The 20,648-nt window shown below is 27.7% G+C and overlaps 1 protein-coding gene across 2 annotated transcripts; it reads right to left on the reverse strand.

Moving 5' to 3' along the window:
* Window positions 1-6,215: 6,215 nt before the first annotated feature.
* Window positions 6,216-19,393, reverse strand: LOC111029026. Of its 2 annotated transcripts, none has more exons than XM_022307844.1 (8): window positions 19,159-19,393; window positions 18,876-18,973; window positions 16,629-16,706; window positions 10,763-10,880; window positions 8,520-8,686; window positions 7,445-7,585; window positions 7,164-7,376; window positions 6,216-6,356 (listed from the first exon to the last, which is right to left on the reverse strand). In XM_022307844.1, the coding sequence occupies exons 2-8, from the start codon at window positions 18,921-18,923 to the stop codon at window positions 6,300-6,302; spliced, it is 822 nt and encodes a 273-aa protein (XP_022163536.1). In that variant the 5' UTR covers window positions 18,924-18,973; window positions 19,159-19,393; the 3' UTR covers window positions 6,216-6,299. The 2 variants fall into 2 exon arrangements, with proteins under 2 accessions (XP_022163536.1, XP_022163537.1); XM_022307845.1 differs by lacking the exon at window positions 19,159-19,393 and adding an exon at window positions 19,039-19,130.
* Between the last annotated feature and the right edge of the window lie 1,255 nt (window positions 19,394-20,648).

Below are 20,648 nucleotides of genomic sequence, written 5' to 3' on the forward strand. Positions count from 1 at the left end.
CCTAGGTGGCTAGCCGGGTAGGTATAAATAAACAATCGTAACTGCGGACAATAAATATGTATCTTATTTATGTACGTATGTAAAAAACATGAAATAGTGTTTTGTAAGGTAAAATTGCTTTAAAAAACCTATTTTTTAAAATATAACTATTAATTATTATTGAAGTTAAGGTAATATATGGAAGTATTATTTTTTCAAAGACTTTCATTATGATTTCTGATTTTCTGAATTCCAAATGTTGTGATCATCCGTTGATTAAAAACGATCAATCCTATACGCGACGACCTATAATATGTAGTATGTAGGTACATAACTTCTCTAAAAATACTGTATACATTCGCATAGGTTGGGTCTTGTGGTTGCGCCGATCGTCATAGCCTTTTCTAGGGGCGCCCGCAGAGGGGCCAGTGGGTGCCATTGTAACCACTAGGATTTTTTTAATGAACCAAAAAAATCAGTGTGTAATAATTTAAATATGTGACTACCTATGTATGTATCACATAAATTTTATTTTGCACCCACTGAGCTGATTTTCTGCGGGCGTCCCTGGCTTTTTCCGAATGTGACTTTCAATGCGATAAGTGCCAATGGTCATGGCTACTACACGGAAAATATATACATATGTAATACTTTGGCACTATGCATCCGGGACACTCGGCTTTACCATTTTCTTGATCACTTTGGTTATGCTGGACCGTTGGTGCTGTATTTTCCGTTTAGGTAAATTCATATCATGTTATTTTATACCTATTTTAGAAATTGTTATTGGGATTTTTAGGCCTAAGTCTGTTTGGATATTATTTATAAATAAAAATAAACAAAAAAATGTATTGTCTTGGTAGGTACTATAATCATAGATGGTGTACATACAGCTATACAGGTGTAAAGTAAGCGATTAAAATAGCAATGACGCGCCGATTTCACTGACATAATAATCATTGACGTTTAGTACTTATGCCAAATTATACATTATGTTTATCTACAACAAAAGTACCTATAGAGTATAGACTCTATATTATATCCAATATAGATATTCTATAATCTATAGACTATAGAGTCTAATGTCTATACTTTTATAGTAAAGATTATACTACTAATTACTATAGTCTGTACAGAGTATATTGGACATTGATGTGTTTTTTCGCGGTGACGATAGCGGATAGATGTCACTGCGAGTATAGCGTGTGTTCCATCAAGGTTACAATAATAATAATTTCCGATTTCGAATGTAGCATGATGTTTTAAGAGCGCTTACAGTCTCACACGCCTGTCGTATGTTTCAATTTCAATTATACATTTATTAAATTATATAATAGTCCGACTAAAAATCGACGTACAACACATAATAAGGTTTAAACTTTTATTGTAAACTCGTTAAAACAGGTACGGATCCAGAGCAAAGATCTGGGGGGGGGGGCACAATTTTTTGTTAATGTAAAATTACAATATTGGAATCACTATCCACCATGAAATAAGATAGTACTATCTTAGTTTGTGCACACCAGAATGATACGTATAACAATATAGTATATTATCAGACATACATGTAATTTGAAATATAGTAATATCAGGATCTGTAGAATATGTTATGAATATAATTTATAATAATTTACAATATGATTGGGAGGGCTGGGCCCCTAGGTCTCTCTGGATCCGTCACTGTTAACATGTATAACATAATATTATATACATTATGTAGGGGAACCCGGGGCAAGACGAGACACTTAGTGTTTAACTTGCTGCAGTATGTTGGATTTTTGAGAAAAATACTCAATTTATGTATCATTTATAAGTCAATGTTCCTTAGTTTTAAAATTGTTCACTTTAAAATATTTAAAAATACTATTGAAATCAAAAAAATTAAATAAAAAAAAAACCGAATTTGTCCCATCTTACCCACACCATGGGGTAAAATGAGACAGATAAATACACATCAGATATATTTTTTCTAATATTTCAACACAGGAACTTATCTATAAGAATTTCACAAAAAAAAACAAATAAATATTGCACAAACATATTTTATTTTAAGCCTGACTTTGGCCATACTGAAATAGACATTTTGGTACTTAAAATTATGAGAAACAATATTTTTTAATTTAAAATTCGACAAAATTATAACGACAAAACTAGAAACTTAAAACATTAAGAATACTTGGTAGTTTTTTTTAGTCTTTAAATGTTACAATACCTTTAACGTCAGGTTATAGGTACGTAGTTATTTATCCAAAGAGGTTTCAAACATATTATTATCTATAGTTATGGAGGAATAAAGTTGTTATACCTTACCCCATGTACTCATCTTGTCCCGGGTTCCCCTATTATGTGCATTATAAGTAATGAATGAAGTGAAGATGATCCACAACAATAGGTTATACCTATATTCACTTAAAAATATTTGTACATTATTCTAAAAATCGTATTTAGGCTTAACTAGTAATCTTACAAGTGTTCGAAGATTGAAGTTGTATAATAATTAATAATTATATATAATCGATTTATACAATATGCTAAGAACATAGTCATTCTAAATAACGCCAATATTACGATAGCAGAAGCGTTTGAATAACTGTCGATGTCTACAACAGTAACCTGGGAATGATATTACATATAGCCATATGGGTCAGTGAGGGCGATCTATTGTAAGCATGCTAAAGGTTGCCAAATTTTAACAGCTCACTAAAATATTTTTATTTTGTTGTTAAATCATGCATTTAATGAAAACTAGTGACAAATAAGTTCTTTATTTTTTTTAAAAATAATATTGCTTTAATTAATGTTTAAAAATATTCAAAATTCAGAACTCATTCCTAGGTTATATAATATGTTTTAATTTTTTATTATTATATAATATATATTTTAATTGTTTAATACTTATACAGTTGACACCTGGTGATAGCCATTTCCATGCATGTGTAACATATGTGTAAGTTTCATTTTAGCAAAAAAAAAAAATCGAAAGTATAAGTCTTAACTATAAAAGAGATGAAAAATCGTGTTTCAAGCGCCGTTTGTGTTACTTAGATTTTAAAGGAGAAGGATAGCGTATTGCGACTTTTCAAACTGGACTTGACAACTTTTTAAAAACGTTTTGCACTCTTTGAACATTAAAAATATAAATTATATAATTATAAATATTTTTGAAAAGTCTGAAAATTAAATTTTCTGTCCAGGTGTGAGTGAGTGACAAAATATAGTAGGTAGGTCGTAGGTATGTCGTGTACGGTAAACTCCAGAACGGGTAATCGCGACCATATTTCCCGTCGTTGCGTCCGGTCATAGTAGGTCTGGGGACAGAAACGACGATTATTATGCGGTTAGAGACTATAGTAAATATGGAGAGAGCCGTGAGCTGCAGGTGACCGCATGTCCTCACACATGCACGAGGACTGCAGCAGTGGCTGTTGTTTTGAACATTTAAATCGAGTATCGACATTGGACATTCAGTACCAGAACCTAGGTATTGCAGTAAATAGGTATATAATGCTCAATGTTTTTTATTGCTATTAAACGGTATACACCAAAGGCCGGGGTGGTCGCTCACAGCAACATCGACGTATCGTTTGAAATTGTGTTGGTTTCTATAGAAACTCTTCTATACTCGTGAGCCACACGGCCCACGCGCCACTGACGCGTCGGCGGCAGCGGGCGAAACAAAGTAATATATTTTTATTTTTGTGTCGAATCTTATTTGTGTTTTTGTTGGCCAATAAACGTGGTAAAAGGACGTGCGGGAAGGATGGTTTTCTGTTTCAAATAGATGTTTGTTTAAATGTTTGTGATAATAAATTCGAGGTTTGGTCCGTATACATACATTTGAGGTCATTATATAATCAGCCATCAGGTGGTTCTTCTTCGCGCAGTTAGTTGTGATAGATTTTTTTCCTAGCCAGTAGGTAGTCACTAGTCGATCAATTTAATAATAACAGTCATTAGTCGTCATGAGATGGTGCACGTCGCACGATGCATCTAAGGTTTAGTGTATAGTATAGCACACGTTTTGATTAGAAATTCGTCATATTTAGAATAAGAAAGAATTCCACAAAAAAAAAAATAATAAATAAATTCTAAAAACATATTTTGAAACGAATAAGCTGAAGTAAAATATCAATGTGATACTTTTAAAGTTAAACACATTTTGTATTGAAAAGTATACACACGTTTTTGTAAATATTCTTTTTAAATCATTTTAAATCATTACAAAACCACATTTAAGAAAAAAATAATTATAATTTTCTGGTACTCCTCAAAATGTTAAACCATTGCTCATCTAAAATTTAAAATATAGAAACTATTGTAACTAAAGAAAACTAATAAGTTACCTAACAACTCGGTAGAAATTCAATTTTCATAAATGTATGTTATATTGAAGAGCTCCGAAAGACATTTTGATTTGGAATTTAAAATAAAATGTATCCAGCTATTAAAGCACTGATAAAATAAAATGAAAACAATAATCTTTTTTTTTCAAAATTGTTTTGTGATATTTTAAATTGTGTAAAAAAAATATTTCTATTAATCTTAATAATTTTCTCGAAAATGAGTGCTTACTTTTAAAATAAATGTTAATTATAGCAGTTGGTATAATGGATTACAGTTTTTGTGAGTTTACTGGTGAGCTGTAATGGGGCAATGGGCAGACAATTGAGAAACATATTATATTATACAAAATTACCTATAACACGGCTATACCGCTACACCTTATAGGTTATGAAAATATGTTCAATATAGCTTAAATTAATTGAATGTGATATATATAGTACCTATACTGACAGAGAGTATTCACATGTTAGTCCAGTAGACATAATATAAATATATATTTATAAGTCTATCAGTTTATGGTTACTGGTTAGTCCCCGTCAATCATTGATTTTAAATTAATAAAATATGTATGATTTTGGAGAATTATTATTGTATATTTAGAGTCACAATATGACTATAATTTATTGTATTTTTTGATTTACCATTATATACATATCTAATAATATCTAAATCAAAATGTTTGTTTTCGTTCTTATTAAAAATCTTTTATAAAAAAAGAAGCGACTGTATTGAGATTATATTTCAAAAGATGAATTATTAATTTCTGTCAGGCACTGTTGTCTATTAGTTGTATAACTCATATAAGTTTTAAAGTTTGGACAGGTCCTGGCGAGGTTAGGAATATATACATTATACATAATAAATAATTTGGCAGGTCACAGAGGGGCGAAGGACGAGGACAAACATTGTAATATACACCCTACATAGTTCCACGTAAACGTAATAGTATAATATAAAGTATCAAAAATAAGTATATATAACTATTAATTACCTAAAGAATCATTATTATACAGAGCGTAATCATACATAGTATTCACATTATTTGCAACCCAATTATGCAATTATTTAAAAACTGCTGATCAATTTGATATTATTTCTAAAATACTTGTCTTCTACACTTGGAAATTATAGAGTTTAAACTTATATATAATATTACATTATTGTATATAATATTATATTGGCGGTACATTTAGATTAAAAGTATAATTTTTATTTTATATTTTACAATATACCTACCAGTTTTACTAAAATGTGTATACGACGTTGGCGCCATGTCGATGCCGAGTATACCTACTTATATTATAGTATAGGAATTACGTTTAAATTGGTTTCTCAATGATGCCTTGGGTAATCGGCGGGTCAAAAATTTGTATAGGATCAATAACTCTAATGGCAGGCTGTCAGGTTTTTGAAGAGTTGTTCCTTACATTACGTATGGGTACATCGCAGTTGAAGTCGCTCTTTCAAGGGATACGTTACATGTATTATTATTATTATTATTATTAATATTATTATTATTTCGTGATCAAAAACGTCTGTATTTCATTGTTACACTAAATTTCAAGGTATTATTACGAGCAAACCTATTATTCGGCGGTGTTTTTAAATATATTTATTGGATCAAAGTAAAAAATATAATAAACCGCGCCTGCGATATATTTACTTCATAATTGTGTTGAGTTTTTTCTTTATTTCAAATTGATACAGATTTTTTATCATTAAAAACACTAAGAACATTTACAGAAATGTCCAGTACAAATTATAACAAAAAAATGAATCAAATGCTGTTGACAGTATTTACCATTTACTAATTATAGTACTATAGCGAATATTTTTTATAATATATATACAGTTGTAGACATATTACATGGTATATTATTTAATATAAATAAACAATTGTAAAACACATTTTTGTAGTAAAAATTAAAAATTTCCTGTGAGAAAATAACAATATTGATGAATATTCAACACTATATTTATAGTTGCAGCACAATACTCATTATAATCACACCACTTATGAACAATGATATAATCTGAAATTAAATTTAGGAAATTATTTTTCAAAAGAATTGGTAGTTGTGGTGAAAAAAATCAATAATAGAATTTTGGACATTTATGTGGTTAAGATAACTAGGTACTGCAGATAGGTGACGAGTGGATATTTATTGCACTTATTTTTAACAATAGTCAGTTAGATACATTATATCATAATGATATGTGTATCCAAAATAAATATGTTTTGTTTTAATAAAAGTTATGTGATATAAGTATATAACATAAAAGGAATATGTATCTATGAAATAAACGTTGAGACAATCACTATTGAAATTTATATATTATTGATGAAATTTTTATTTTAATCAAAATAATTTTTGGACATAATTTGATACTTGCCAATATAAGTAAGCATCTTTTTCAAAATTAAATTTTTTTAGGTATTTTGGAACTTATCCCATTAGGGCCCTGTATCTTGTATTTAGTTTTAATGATTTGCTTCAAAGCAAAAAGGTTAATTGATTAATCAAAAATTGTTCGTTAATTAAATAATTGTTTTAATTATACATAATTATACACAATACATGTTTAATAATTATACATAAGATTATGTTTAATATGGAATATTAAGTATAAGATACAATATACATATGTATATATTTTAGTATAATATAATATATAATATATATTTAGTATAACTTTTTGATGAATATAGCCCGATTATAGGTGTATAGTATGTAGTATAGGTCAATGATTCAATTATGAAGTCTCCACATGATTATACCTATGAGAAATATTTAAATACCTACATATAAATTATAAATGATGTATTTATTAAAGGATACAACTTCCGCGAATGTACAGTTTTCTGGTATAGTGACATGTTTAAAATCCTGCACTTGATTTCTAGAAATGTGTTCACGGACAGTACACATTTGTAATGGTATAGTAGACGGTATAAAATCATCCCAATTCATATTTTGTTCATTTTCCCATCCAAGATCACATTCGCAAAAATCGGTATGGTTGTTCAAATATCCATTGCGACAACGAATTTTCTAAAATGTATAGAAAGTATTTGGCTTAATTGAATTTTAAACTATAGTTAATTTTAATGATTTTATACTTGGTTAGAATGAATTTCGTCGAATGCTTGGAACTGTTCATCAGTCTTATTGTTATCTATTCTATACAATACTTCTTGAATGTCTTCATGAGTAATGGTATGATTTAGATCTACACATTGGTTGTTAGACCACATATAGGCCTATATGTACACGGTTCTTAAATTAGTTTTTATATTTATTATTTCTAAATCAGTTTAATGAAATATATTTGTCTAATGAACATACTCAAGTACTAAGTAATCGCAATAGTACCTAAGTATTTACATACAACATCCTTATATATATATTATAAACATGTAGTGATTTAAATATGTTGTAGGTATAAAAAAACACTCAACCATTACTAAAAAAAAATAACAAATGTGCCCTATAAAAGTAAAGACAAATTATTTTTGACTGAATAATTTAATTTAATACTTATTTGTGTTTTTAATTAATGATCTCTCTCTCTTTTTGAATAACCATATATTATTTACATATTAACGTCATCCAATCATTTAATAAAAGTAAATCCATTAGTCAATATAATATAGAATTTATAGTTTATATTATACCATTGGTGGTGACTGATCAGTAAGTTGAGTATAGGCATTTAAATTTTGAATTAAATTTTAATAAATAAATAAATAGAATTTTTTTGCAGAAAAAGCACTAATAAGTTAGAAAATAATGAGAGTATAATAAATATGCCGCATTAACAAAACATCTTATAACAAGTATTAAAATAATATAGGTTGTATTTTGGCATTTTTTTTTTATAGATTCCTTATATTGCAAATAGGATTTTTTTTAACTTGCATGTTATTATTCAACTAAACATTAGAAATGCAAGAAGTCCCTATAACTAAACAAATATTAGCTGTAAAAATAAAACTACATTATTCGGATGGACAATAAAGTGAAAAAACAATATCGACCACAGCTAAGTCATCTTTATATGTGATTATATATATATACTCCTTATATGTATATTATCTATATAATATAAAAATAAAACAAATAAAACAATGCAAATCCTATAACATAAAAAATTAATATCTATCTTAACAAATTAATAGTAAATAATTTATTTACGTGATCACTATTATTTTTCGATCGGCATTCCGGAATTCGTACACATTTTTGATTTGTTGTACTAAAAAATCCTCGATATCCAGAATATTTCATATGACAATTTACAATGTTACAATAATCTAAATGGTCCTTATCAGGAAATTCACATTTTAAATTATGATGATTCCCTAAATGATTTAATATAATATTAGTTAATTTTACAACTCATACCAATAATATATTAATACATTAAATTAATTAATGATATTATAATACACAAATATAAAATGAAACCACATTAAGTAAAATCATTGAATATATTTTTTTTTGTTATTAGAAAAAAATTAATTACTTAGGTAGGTGTATACTTATTTGTTATTGTTTGGTGTCTATACACCATACAATATTATATAAAATTACTTTTCGATATTTCGAAATTCATATTATATTAGATAAATATATATACTTATCAGTATAGTCAATCAGCTGTGTTATTAAACTCGATTGGATAGTTTATAATGAAATTCAACAGATCGCGTGATCACAATAACTAAGTGACAAATGTAATTATTGTACGAACGGGGAAAATTTCAGACTCGACGTCTGTAAACTTAATTCTATACATCTTTAGATTTTACTATGTATAGAATTACTGTAACCAATGTAACCTTATTATTATTATTGATATTTGTCGATTAAATTGGATACGGTATGTATTTCAAGACGTCAATCACCTGCGTATTACAATTTACAAAATAACCGTATACAACAATAATTATATAGCTAAAATCCATTTTATAGTTTAATTTCAAAAAAGTTGAACTAGCTAGAGGGGAAAAATGTATTTCTGCTTAAATTAAAATCCCTGTCACAAACATTATGCATATACTCGTACAGTTTATACCACGTGAATGTTTATATTTAAAAAAACTAAAACGTCACATGTGTGTATATAGATTAGTAATTTGTAGGCAGCAGGCAAATATAATAATAGTTAAAACATAAATGCGTATTTATACGTATTTTGTGCTATTATTACTTACATAATTCAACGGCTAATACTCATTAAAGTGTTTTTGTCCTTAACAAAAAAACTCTATTGCATTATTTTAAATATACCTACATATTTTACAAGGTAAGACCTACAATGTTTCAGAACATTTTTATATGATGTCCTACTTTGAGATATAAATTAAAAATAATACGTATTAATCAGTTTGTGGTACCATATTTGAAAATATTTATGTCATTTGATTTAATTTTGAATGGATTATAAAAATGTATGCATCATTTATTTTATATTAATCGATGTGCACGAAACTATTTAAATTATTTTAAAATTAATAATAAATTGGACAACATTATATAAACTATAAATAAAAATACAATACAATAAAGTCACTTTATTAAAGTGAACAAAATTGGCACCATATCATAGGCGCACATTCAGTCATAACTTGGGAGTGCTAAAATATTTTACTCCAAAGTGACCTTTCTGGGATTTGCACCCTCCCTCCCTATACGGCTTTTCAAAATAAAATTCGAATTTCAAATAAAATTATAAATAACTACGTTAAAAAAATCGAAGTAGTGAATCTGATTTTCAATAAACAATTTTTTTTGACTGATATATTATAACCAATTATTTTAAGGACTATTACATTCTTCGATGAACAAGCGATGCAATCATGGTCATCCACATTTTCACTACTTTCATCATTTTTGTTTTGTTCAATTTAAATATGCCAAACATATTTAAACAGGAAATATATGTCAGTGGCATTAGTGCGTTACCAATATAAACTGGAATAAACTCATTCTTATAAACGCACAATTATACACTTTAAACAATATTTTTAACTCAAAATAATCTGGGAGTGCTAATTAAGGACTTAGTGGTGTAACCATCCCCTTAAGTGCGCCAGTGCACCATAGACGAGATTGATCCTTTATTTAAATTTGTGTACAATTATTATAATTCCTAATATTATGTTAAGTAAATGAATACATCATATATGTACATACATACATACTATACCTAGGTACTTATTTTTAAAAGTACTTCCGGTTAATAATATTTATATAAAGTCGAACATCTACCTTAAACATAATTTAAATTTAAATTTATACCCAACGTTTATGTAGGTATGATATATGCTTATACAGTCATGATACCGTCATATTGTCCTGTCATACTAAATAACTGTAGTGTATAAAAGTATACATTTAAGTTACCTCATAGTCAACTAGAAAATAGTAAATACCTTGTGTTACTGATGTATCAAAATCAATCTTTTGAATGACTGTAGATTCCACATGTTCATGACTGTTAGATATTATACTGACACGAATGTCACATTCTCCTTGGCGATTGTATGAATACTGTCGAAAAAAGATTCAATTATTAAAGAAAAGAAATATATTTCGTCAGACACATTGATCGATTTGCTAAGTAATATACAATTAACACGAAAAAGTTGCTATTCTTTTTCCCTAAACTATAATTATTTACTATCAATATGAGTTGAATATACCGTAAACCATGTGTTATAGTTGATTACCTATGTCCTATATTATTAAATAAAAAAATAGTTTAATATTTTGTTATAGAACAAATAATTACAAAATAATTGTTGTATTATTATAATAATATTAATTTGATTTATGTATTTATGCTTGTATACATTATATATTTAAGTTACACCTTTATGAAGCTTATAAGCCTATAATATAGTATTTATGATTCTAGTTGATGAATAACTTAACAGACAGTGTGAATCATGTTTCATGTGATTATTAGAATACGAGTATATACCTAGGATTCGTGACTACATATATAATTATTATTTGGTGTCTAAATTTAAATTGAATATTCCATAAATCTGTGAACATAAAAATAAAATATATTTATATGTATAAAATGATAGAAATAAGTACAAATTGCAAGCAGTTTCTTGAATTTCTTATAATATTAGTGCTAATTAGTAAGAATTATAATTTAAAATTTATTTCCATTGACATCTCAGTGTAGCTGATTTGTATGACTGTAAATTATCCTTAAAATAATTAGGCCCAATAGCCTATTAATATACAATCCAAAAGGCAAAAATATAATATTCCTCACATAAAACCACTCAATTCTTTTAAACAACAAAAATACCAATCAATTCGTTCACCACAAATACTCTCCTCACCGTTCGTGTCAATGCTAACGGATTAAGATCCATGTCAATATAGTTATTACAACTGTTTCAACAATGGATAACAAGCTGATCAATCAGTTTAAACTTAAAAAACAGAGGGCCAAATATAAAAATAAAAGTGGCCAAAAAAAGCATGTATTTTTACATCTTTCGTATCATAATGTTGATTTATTTTACAACCTAAAATATTGTGGTATGTGGCCGACATTGAACATTGTTGTTGGCCCAAATTTGGCCTATCACTGGTCGAAAGTAATAAGTATATGCAATTCTAAAAAAAATACCAATACTTATGTTAAGTAATTTCATTTTGAAAAGTTTTAAATATAATATTAGATAGGTACTAGGTATTGTATATATATAATATATACCTAACTGCGTGGCTTCATATTTACATTAAGTTGGTATTTACATATTACAGCAGCAATGTGAAGGGAAATTCCCTGAAGGTTTTTTTTACTAGTTGCCAATGGTAACGTTATAAACTACAATAAAAAATAAGGCATTAACATTGGAGTGTGTCATAAATATACCTAGGTACACATATACAAAATTACTGGGGGAGATATTAGATAAGTCTAATTTAAACATTTTTATTTTATAACTATACGTTATATAATTTCAACTTGACTACTAATGCAAATATTAAATAAAATAGTATGATATTTAGTTTTATCTATAATTATATGCACGGTATATATGATATTAGATTATATTGTTACAATTTGTAGCTTATTTTAACTCATTAAAACAAAGGTTTTTGTTTGTTTTTAAAAATTAAAAATGTAGCAGTTACTCTTTGTACATCATACAAACTAACAATATAATTATACAGTGTATGATAAATTTTAAAAAAATATTCAATTTAACTATATAGATAATATTATTATAGAAAAAATAATATGAATAGGTATACGTGGTACAGTGGTACACTCGACACTTTTATATCATACTATAATAATATATTTTTTTTTATGTACCATGTTTTTTTTTTTAGTAAAAAAAACAATTATTACAATCTATATATTATAATCAAACATCATACTCATGTTTGAGTTACAACTTTTTAAATATTTATTTTAAAACGTTTAAGAACGTTTGTTATTATCATACAATATAAATATATACCTATACGATGAATAATTGATACTTAATTATCCATACTAGGTAATTAGTAAGCATAAGATATAATATTATTGTGCAATAATAAACGATTTAACATTATTCTGTACAATTATACATTAGATACTATATGAAAATCAAAAATATATAAACGGAAATTTCACTGTACAAAATAATAACTACTTATGAATACCTATATTGAATATTGAATAATGATGTAAATATGTAATAATTGGTAAATGACGGATATACCAATTTTTAAGCGATGATACTAAATAACAATAATTTTCTTTGCGACTACAAATGTATACTGTATTCATAATATTAGAATTGTTGGCAATAGTCATTAGCAAGGCATAGTATGAAGTGGCCGAAAATTAATTTTAATTCATTTACGGCATAGATCAATTAAGCACATATTATATAGGCACCTACTTGGCTATACATATATAGTCTTTATACTCTATGTCTCTAACTATTATCCCAAGTAGCAATCAAATTGTTTTAATAATTGATTAAAAAATAACTTATAAACTTTTTTCAAACATTTAAAAATATTTTTTTGCTACTTGGGATAGGACATAATACATAAATATATATTATAAGTAATAGCGAGGTGTAATACATAAACCCATATTATAATCTGATTACATGGTGGTTATAAAAATAAGTAAAACGTATTTTTTTTAAAGCAATATTATAAATTGTGATAAGGTAAAAAATAACAGGAGAAGTCAGTCTGGAATTGCGTAGAAGGTATATCGAGCGTACATCGTCATTAAGTAGGTCATTACTCATTTATATTTGGTAGTAGGTACTATAAGTAATTTATTTTTCTTTGAGTTATAAGGTAGGTTGAACTAATTTTTTCCAACAACATCGAACTTATTATATTACTAATTATTATTACTATTTTACACTATGAAAAAAAATAACAGTATTGTTATTAATTTCCTTATTCAAAAAACATAATTAATTTACGATTAAATGTTATCCAAAAACGTCAAAACTTGAAATTAAAAGTAGTTAAAATACTACGTTGAGACAATTTTTTTGCAATAAATGAATTGCTATTAGAATTGACCCAGAAACAAAATTCTATCAACAGAATAAATAAAAAATGTTTGGTAAAAATAGTTCCTACACTTTCTCTATGAATAAATTGTTTTTCTCTTTATTGAAAACAAAATCGATTTTGTCAAAACGTGTGGTGTAAATATTTCCATTTTCCCACTTTTTATATTAGTTTTTCCCGATCATTTAAAAAAAGGTGGACAAATGAGTACCACTCTGCTGTACATTAGGTGTCAATCGGGTCACTAATGGTTGTGTTAAAATTGAATTCAATGATATTATTATTTATTAATGTAAAATCATTGTATACGAAAGACGATTCCGTGTGAAGAAGGTCGTATTAAAATTAATATATTCATTGCTCAGCTCAGAATCTGAAAGGCCAAATGTGATAATATGCAGGTGATATAGGTAAAATTTATGAATTCTAAGTATTTCTGATGGTTTACATAAATGCAAGTAAGTTAATTGTAAATTCTTCCTGAATTCCAGGCACCATACGTGCTTGACTGCATTTATAATATACCTATCTGATATTTCCAACAGTATATTTTTAATTTGAACTACATGATATTATATAAAGATATTTATATAATTATATGATGTATAATTAAGACATATTTTAATATAATACGTAAGCTGATAATAATATAAGACGGACGTAGGTAACAATCTGTTACATCAGAATACTACAATAGTATATAATATTATTTTCATAAATTATAACTATTTGCTTGTAAATAAATACAGTAAATATTATTATTTTGATTATTAAGAATTAAATTAATACTTGGTTTGTCGGTAGGACCTGCTACGTCCTCTCTAACTATTACAAAAATTACCCTTAAAAGGTACATCACGTTTATGACAAATTAATATTAAAACAATTTAACAATCAATACTAAACAAAAGAGTTTATTATACTGTGCGTTGATTGCATTTTTATTAAATTTTGGTTTTATTTTTTTCAAGGTATTCTACCATTTATACTTTTTTTAAAAATCGTTCATAATTTTTACTTTTCATAAACATGTGGTTTTAATCAAAATTTAAACAAAAATATTTTAATTCTGTGGAGTATGGTCGTATGGATTAGGTACATTATAGTGCGGACAATCGTGTGAATAATAAAATTATTATTCAAGAGGACGTCGTCAAAAACAAAAAAAAACGATAAATACATGTGTACCTATTATATTATACCCACCTATGTATTATATCTATATTTTATATTTATATATATAATATATATATACTATATTTATATACATATACATGGGTTGTGGGTACATTCTATTCGTTGTTAAAGGAATGAAAACATTTTCTCACCATCGGAATTCGTGATAGTAGTTTTATTTTTACTTTAGGGCAAAATCTTGTGTATTATTGTTTTACGTATACGAAAATTACGATGAATTAATTTTGGATTTCCGTTCGAAACTTTTGTAATATGCGCAGTCGCTATTAAATATAATATCATACATATACATAGGTATACACGACTACGGCGGCGGCAGAGGTTAGTTATTTTTCCCACATCGATTGCCCGAATGTATATACATATATTATATGTGTGTGTGTGTGTGTGTGTGTGTGTGTGTGTGTGTGTGTAAGTATGTATGTATATATGTATGTATGTATGTATGTATGTAAGTATATTTATATGTATGTGCAATGTGTGTATATCTATATGATAAACATAAAGGAGTACGTCCGGTTCTTTCATTATTACCTACACTTTTTTTCTTATTATTTTTCCTATTCAATATAAATTATTAACATGGCGGCCGTCAAATAATTGCTTCACGTCAATTACGACATAACCGGGCTAGGTTATGTAGTCCCGACGTCGATATTGTTATTATCATCGTCATCGTCGTCATCATCAACATCATCGCCGCAGTCGTTATTATCATCGTCATCATAACGCATACACAATGCACCCGAGGAAACAATACAACCGGTTGCTGCGGTTTCATTGGATGGTGAAAGGTCACGCCCAATGAACTCTAGCCGTTTTCCAGTTTTCACGTCGCGTTAAGGACGAAATGGACAGGGCCGCATAGACCGCTGGACCAGAGCGAAATGAGTTGTATATACATGTATAAATGGATATTGTACAATAATTGATAATATTTTAGGTACTAGCGTGCAATTTAAAAATGTTATTAAATGATACCGTACGTTGAAGAGTCATAAAAAAAAAATTAAGAAAAGAAATCTTTGATGAACCTTATTATATTATTATACCTACCTATTAAATGAAATACTCAAACATAAGCTGCATGTTAAAAAGTATTTTATTTCAAAATGAGATGGTAAATAATATGTATATTACAGTAGTTGTGTGTTGATATTTTAGTGTTCAGTGCTGCAGTGACTTCATTATTATTTTCTTTTATTAACACCAATATAAATTTGGTTACAGATTTAGATGCATTTGCTTATAAAGCATTTTATATTGGCACATCTATAGTTATTAGTTGTACACATATATTAATAATAATCTATGTGATGCGATGCAACAATAAATGACATTTAACCTCTATAACATTATATTGATCGAATTTCTAAATACCTACTAAATACCTACTTGATTCCTAATAAACTGGAATAAAACTAACCTATGGGTTGGTTCATATATATATAATATTATGATCATAATATACCTTTTTATGTTATTAAATGTAATGTAAGTGGTTATACGTACGTCATAATTTAAATAACTTACAATATTCAGATACGGAAGTGTTATATTTTTAGAACGTTGTGCTGCCAAATCTAAGCCGCTTCCAATTAGTTGAAGATGCTGGAATGTTATAAGCAATTCACTGTAATACCCAAATATAGGTAGGTAAAATAAAATTAAATAAATAAAACTTAAAAGACATAATATTACAGTTATTTAACTATATAATGTTAAACAGCCATTTAAAGTTTAAACAATGGTTATTAGCCATTACTTTGAAATTAAATACAAGTTATAACTAAAACTCAGGTATCATAGTTTACAAGAAGCCTATAAAAAAATAAATAAATTAAAACTTAAATCAAATGACAATAATATTTAAATAAAAATCGATGATCATCATACTATAATGTATTTTAACACAATTGTTATAAATAACAGTTCTGTGACTGTACTAATAAGTAATTAGTAATTCATAACTACATTTTTGTTTTCAAATCTACTGTTATTCCACTATACATTTTGGTATAAGTATTGAAAAATAATGTTTTTATTCTATACAGAAATGGATACCTACTTACTACTTACCCACTATTTTTACCGTAAACCTACTATGGTATTTATTATAATACAGTTATAAAGTAATATGTTATATGTATATAGGTTAATCGTTAAAATAATACTAATATAACTATAACATATTGTATTTATGTTATAGTCTATACTCTACAATTGAACCAAATTAAAATATATATTAAAATACATTTTAGAATTTTAGATTATATAAACAAAGCAAATTATAGATAACAATGTAATTTTTTTTCAGGGGAGAAATATATAATACCTATATAAGATATAAGTATCTACTTTAGTACTATCTATAAAAACATATATACAATAAGTAAGTACATTATAATTGAGGTTGTGAGTTAAAGTGAAAAAAACTACTCATATGAAGTATGATTAAGAAGTCGGTAATTATCCATGATACTCATTGTACTCACTATATATATATAGGTAGGTACTGATATTTGACTTGAAATTAAAATATATCAATAGGTGCCTTTTTTAAGTTCTCAACGAAGATTGCCAATGAGTGATAGTATATAATATAGTATAATTTACGAATATATTTATTAAATATGGTAAAACCTATAGATAGGTATTCAAATAATCAAATATAATAAAATATATTGTATTTTATTAATAAGATAGTCAAAACCCTCTTAGCTGAATACAATATAAATGAAAAAAACACACGTCCATTTAAATTGATTTAATAATATAATATCTAAGTTTGACGAGCCATATTTAAAAATACGTATAGGTCAATATACTATACAATTTTATATAGGTTAATCAATAATAAATTACCCAATTTTCGAGTAAGGCAAGTTTCGTATTCGTATAAGAGGTTGCATGCAAAAACCTCACACTTATGATTTCGAACTCGAACCTAAAAAGGTCGGCAGACAAAAGCTACACACTTTATCTTGGTTCGTTGCATAGCAAAATATCACACATTATTATTAGTCGCAAATAACAGAATAGATAAGATAATAAGATACTGCAGTACAATAGTTAATAATCATGCTAATAACAAGTATGTGATTTTAGCGTTTTCATATAAATATAATGGATATTAAAATTATTGATAGTAATAAAGGGGGAAAGTGTTTTTGAAAAAATATGAATAATAAATCAAACATCATTATAAAGTGTGCGATTTTTGTATACAACAATTTTAAAAAATGTGTGGTTTCTTCTTGTATTTTATTACTGCAAGCGTATGGTTTTTGGAATCAACGGTATATGACATAGTCATAGCATAAATAAATAATATTGTCAATTAATAAATGGATAAGTAGCCAGTAGATAGATACGTAATGCATTATTAGTGTTAAGTACCTACATAAGTAATACTTAAGTATTATACGGATTGGTTTTCATCAGAAATGTTTTGATCAAATATTTATAATATGTTTATATTTTTATTATATATAGGGCAAAGACAACAGAATAGCATACAATTACTTTTATATTAATATGTGTGCATGAATAATGGATGGTATATTCAGGGGGTTGGTTTTCCGGGTTCACACCCTCGTCGTCGATTTTTTTTAGTATACCCATGTAGGTTGCACACATTTATTATTACTTTTTTGTTCATAAAACCACTATATAAAATCACTCCACCCTTTAAAGTTATTATATTGGATACGAGTATACGACTATAGGTATGTGTGTGAGTGTGACACTGTGTGCTAAATTAAATATTTTAATACGTACGTCGCAATCAATATCAGTATCGTCGATATGTTCACAGCATTTTATCATATCTGCCACCACAGTTACAGGGCGGTAGCCAAAATTTGTCAATGTTATGTCTGCGCAATATATAATGCAGTGATTAGAATAGTAGACAATTGTTACGAGATAAAAAATATTTTACAGTTTTCAGTTTATATACGTGCAAAACATATTATTTTATCATCTGCAGGCGTCTTTTTGACATACTGTAATGTATAGTATTTCAATTTTTTTTGTCGGGATTCATTGCAATTATACGTACCGAGAAACAAAGTCTGATTTAATTATAGTTTTCATTCAACGGTAAATAAACGCGGGATAAGCGCAACACACTGCAGTTCGTCGCTGTGATGTATACCTACTGCAAACAGGTATTCGCAGAGGTATACGTATCACATCGGACAATTCTAGGGGAAACGATAAATTTAGAAAAAAAACCGAGTGTCATACACACACTCACACACCCTTCACAGTATTATGTATACTGCACTTACCAATGTAATATATACTCACACACACACACACACACACACACACACACACACACACACACACACACACACCTATAACCGACGGACAAAAAGAACGTATACGTCGTTGTTACTATTATGTGACTGAAACGAGACTGGGTGTACGCTGTGTATATATACGTGCAATGTGTATGGTATAAACAGTGCATTGTTTATGTTGACAACATGCGAAAATGAACACGCGTCCGTAATGCAGTTGATCACGCGAACCCCCTCGTATGTACAATAATACGTAGTTAATATATATACCTATACTCTGGTCGAATATATATATATATGTATATATAAGAGTAATAATTGTATACACATACATACGTGCGTGTGTGTGTGTGAAAACAAAAATGATACAAAAATGTATACATATAATGTGTATAATATATATATATATAATATATATACGTAAATACAAAACGACTAGAGAGTCTTTCGCCTTTAGCGGCGCGCGTTCGCAACAAGGAGCCCAGCCTCGGACCACCCCGCCACTGCCATGCCGCGTCGACCGGAAACTTCAATCAAAACCACACTATACGTATTATTATATAGGTAGGCAGTATTATTATTGTTATATAAATGTATTTTAGATAATAATATCGTCATATATAATAATATGTACGTATATAACAACATTATATAGATTACTTGCGCGGGCACTGTCGTCGATCGACACGGGTAGTCGAGTTTCCGAAAACGAGCGCGTGGATGTTATTGTGCAAGTGGTGAAGTGGTTGTCTCCGTCGTCCTTTTATACATATAAATATATATATAAGTACGAATCCGCTACTTGCTGCACAAGATAATATTATGATTAAAGGGTACCGCCGTGCGTGTGATAATGATACAGCAGCTGTGTGCCTGTGTGTGAGTGTGCTGTCTACATGCATGTCTTGTATGAGGTAATAACGCGGAAAATGTGTTGCTGATTTATAAAACACAAATATATCCTACAATAGGTACCTATGTAATGTAGTATATTATAAATTATAATATAAATAATACAGCCATAAAGCTGGCACAATAGACACTTAATCAATAAAAATCTATTGATCACAATATTACATATTTTATATTGTATACACCTAAAACACCTGGTTCCACTTACACATGAAAAAAATATGAATACATACATGATATCATGTATTTATATTAAAATCTTAAATCTGTATAAAACAATTCAACAATTAAACTGCTGCACTTTATAATTCATATATAAATTACGTGTGAT

This window comes from Myzus persicae, unplaced genomic scaffold (assembly GCF_001856785.1).
Source record: "Myzus persicae strain clone G006 unplaced genomic scaffold, MPER_G0061.0, whole genome shotgun sequence".
NCBI classification, from domain to species: domain Eukaryota; kingdom Metazoa; phylum Arthropoda; class Insecta; order Hemiptera; family Aphididae; genus Myzus; species Myzus persicae.

What these genes read in the sequence shown, in the direction of transcription:
- LOC111029026 (XM_022307844.1), bottom strand. Translation starts at nt 18,923, where the DNA reads ATGATAAAATGCTGTGAACATATCGACGATACTGATATTGATTGCGAC. An exon ending in ATACTGATATTGATTGCGAC is followed by an intron (nt 16,707 to 18,875) that starts GTACGTATTAAA and finishes ATAACATTCCAG; the next exon opens with CATCTTCAACTAATTGGAAG. An exon ending in ACTGTACATTCGCGGAAGTT is followed by an intron (nt 6,357 to 7,163) that starts GTATCCTTTAAT and finishes ATTTAATTTCAG; the next exon opens with ATTATATCATTGTTCATAAG.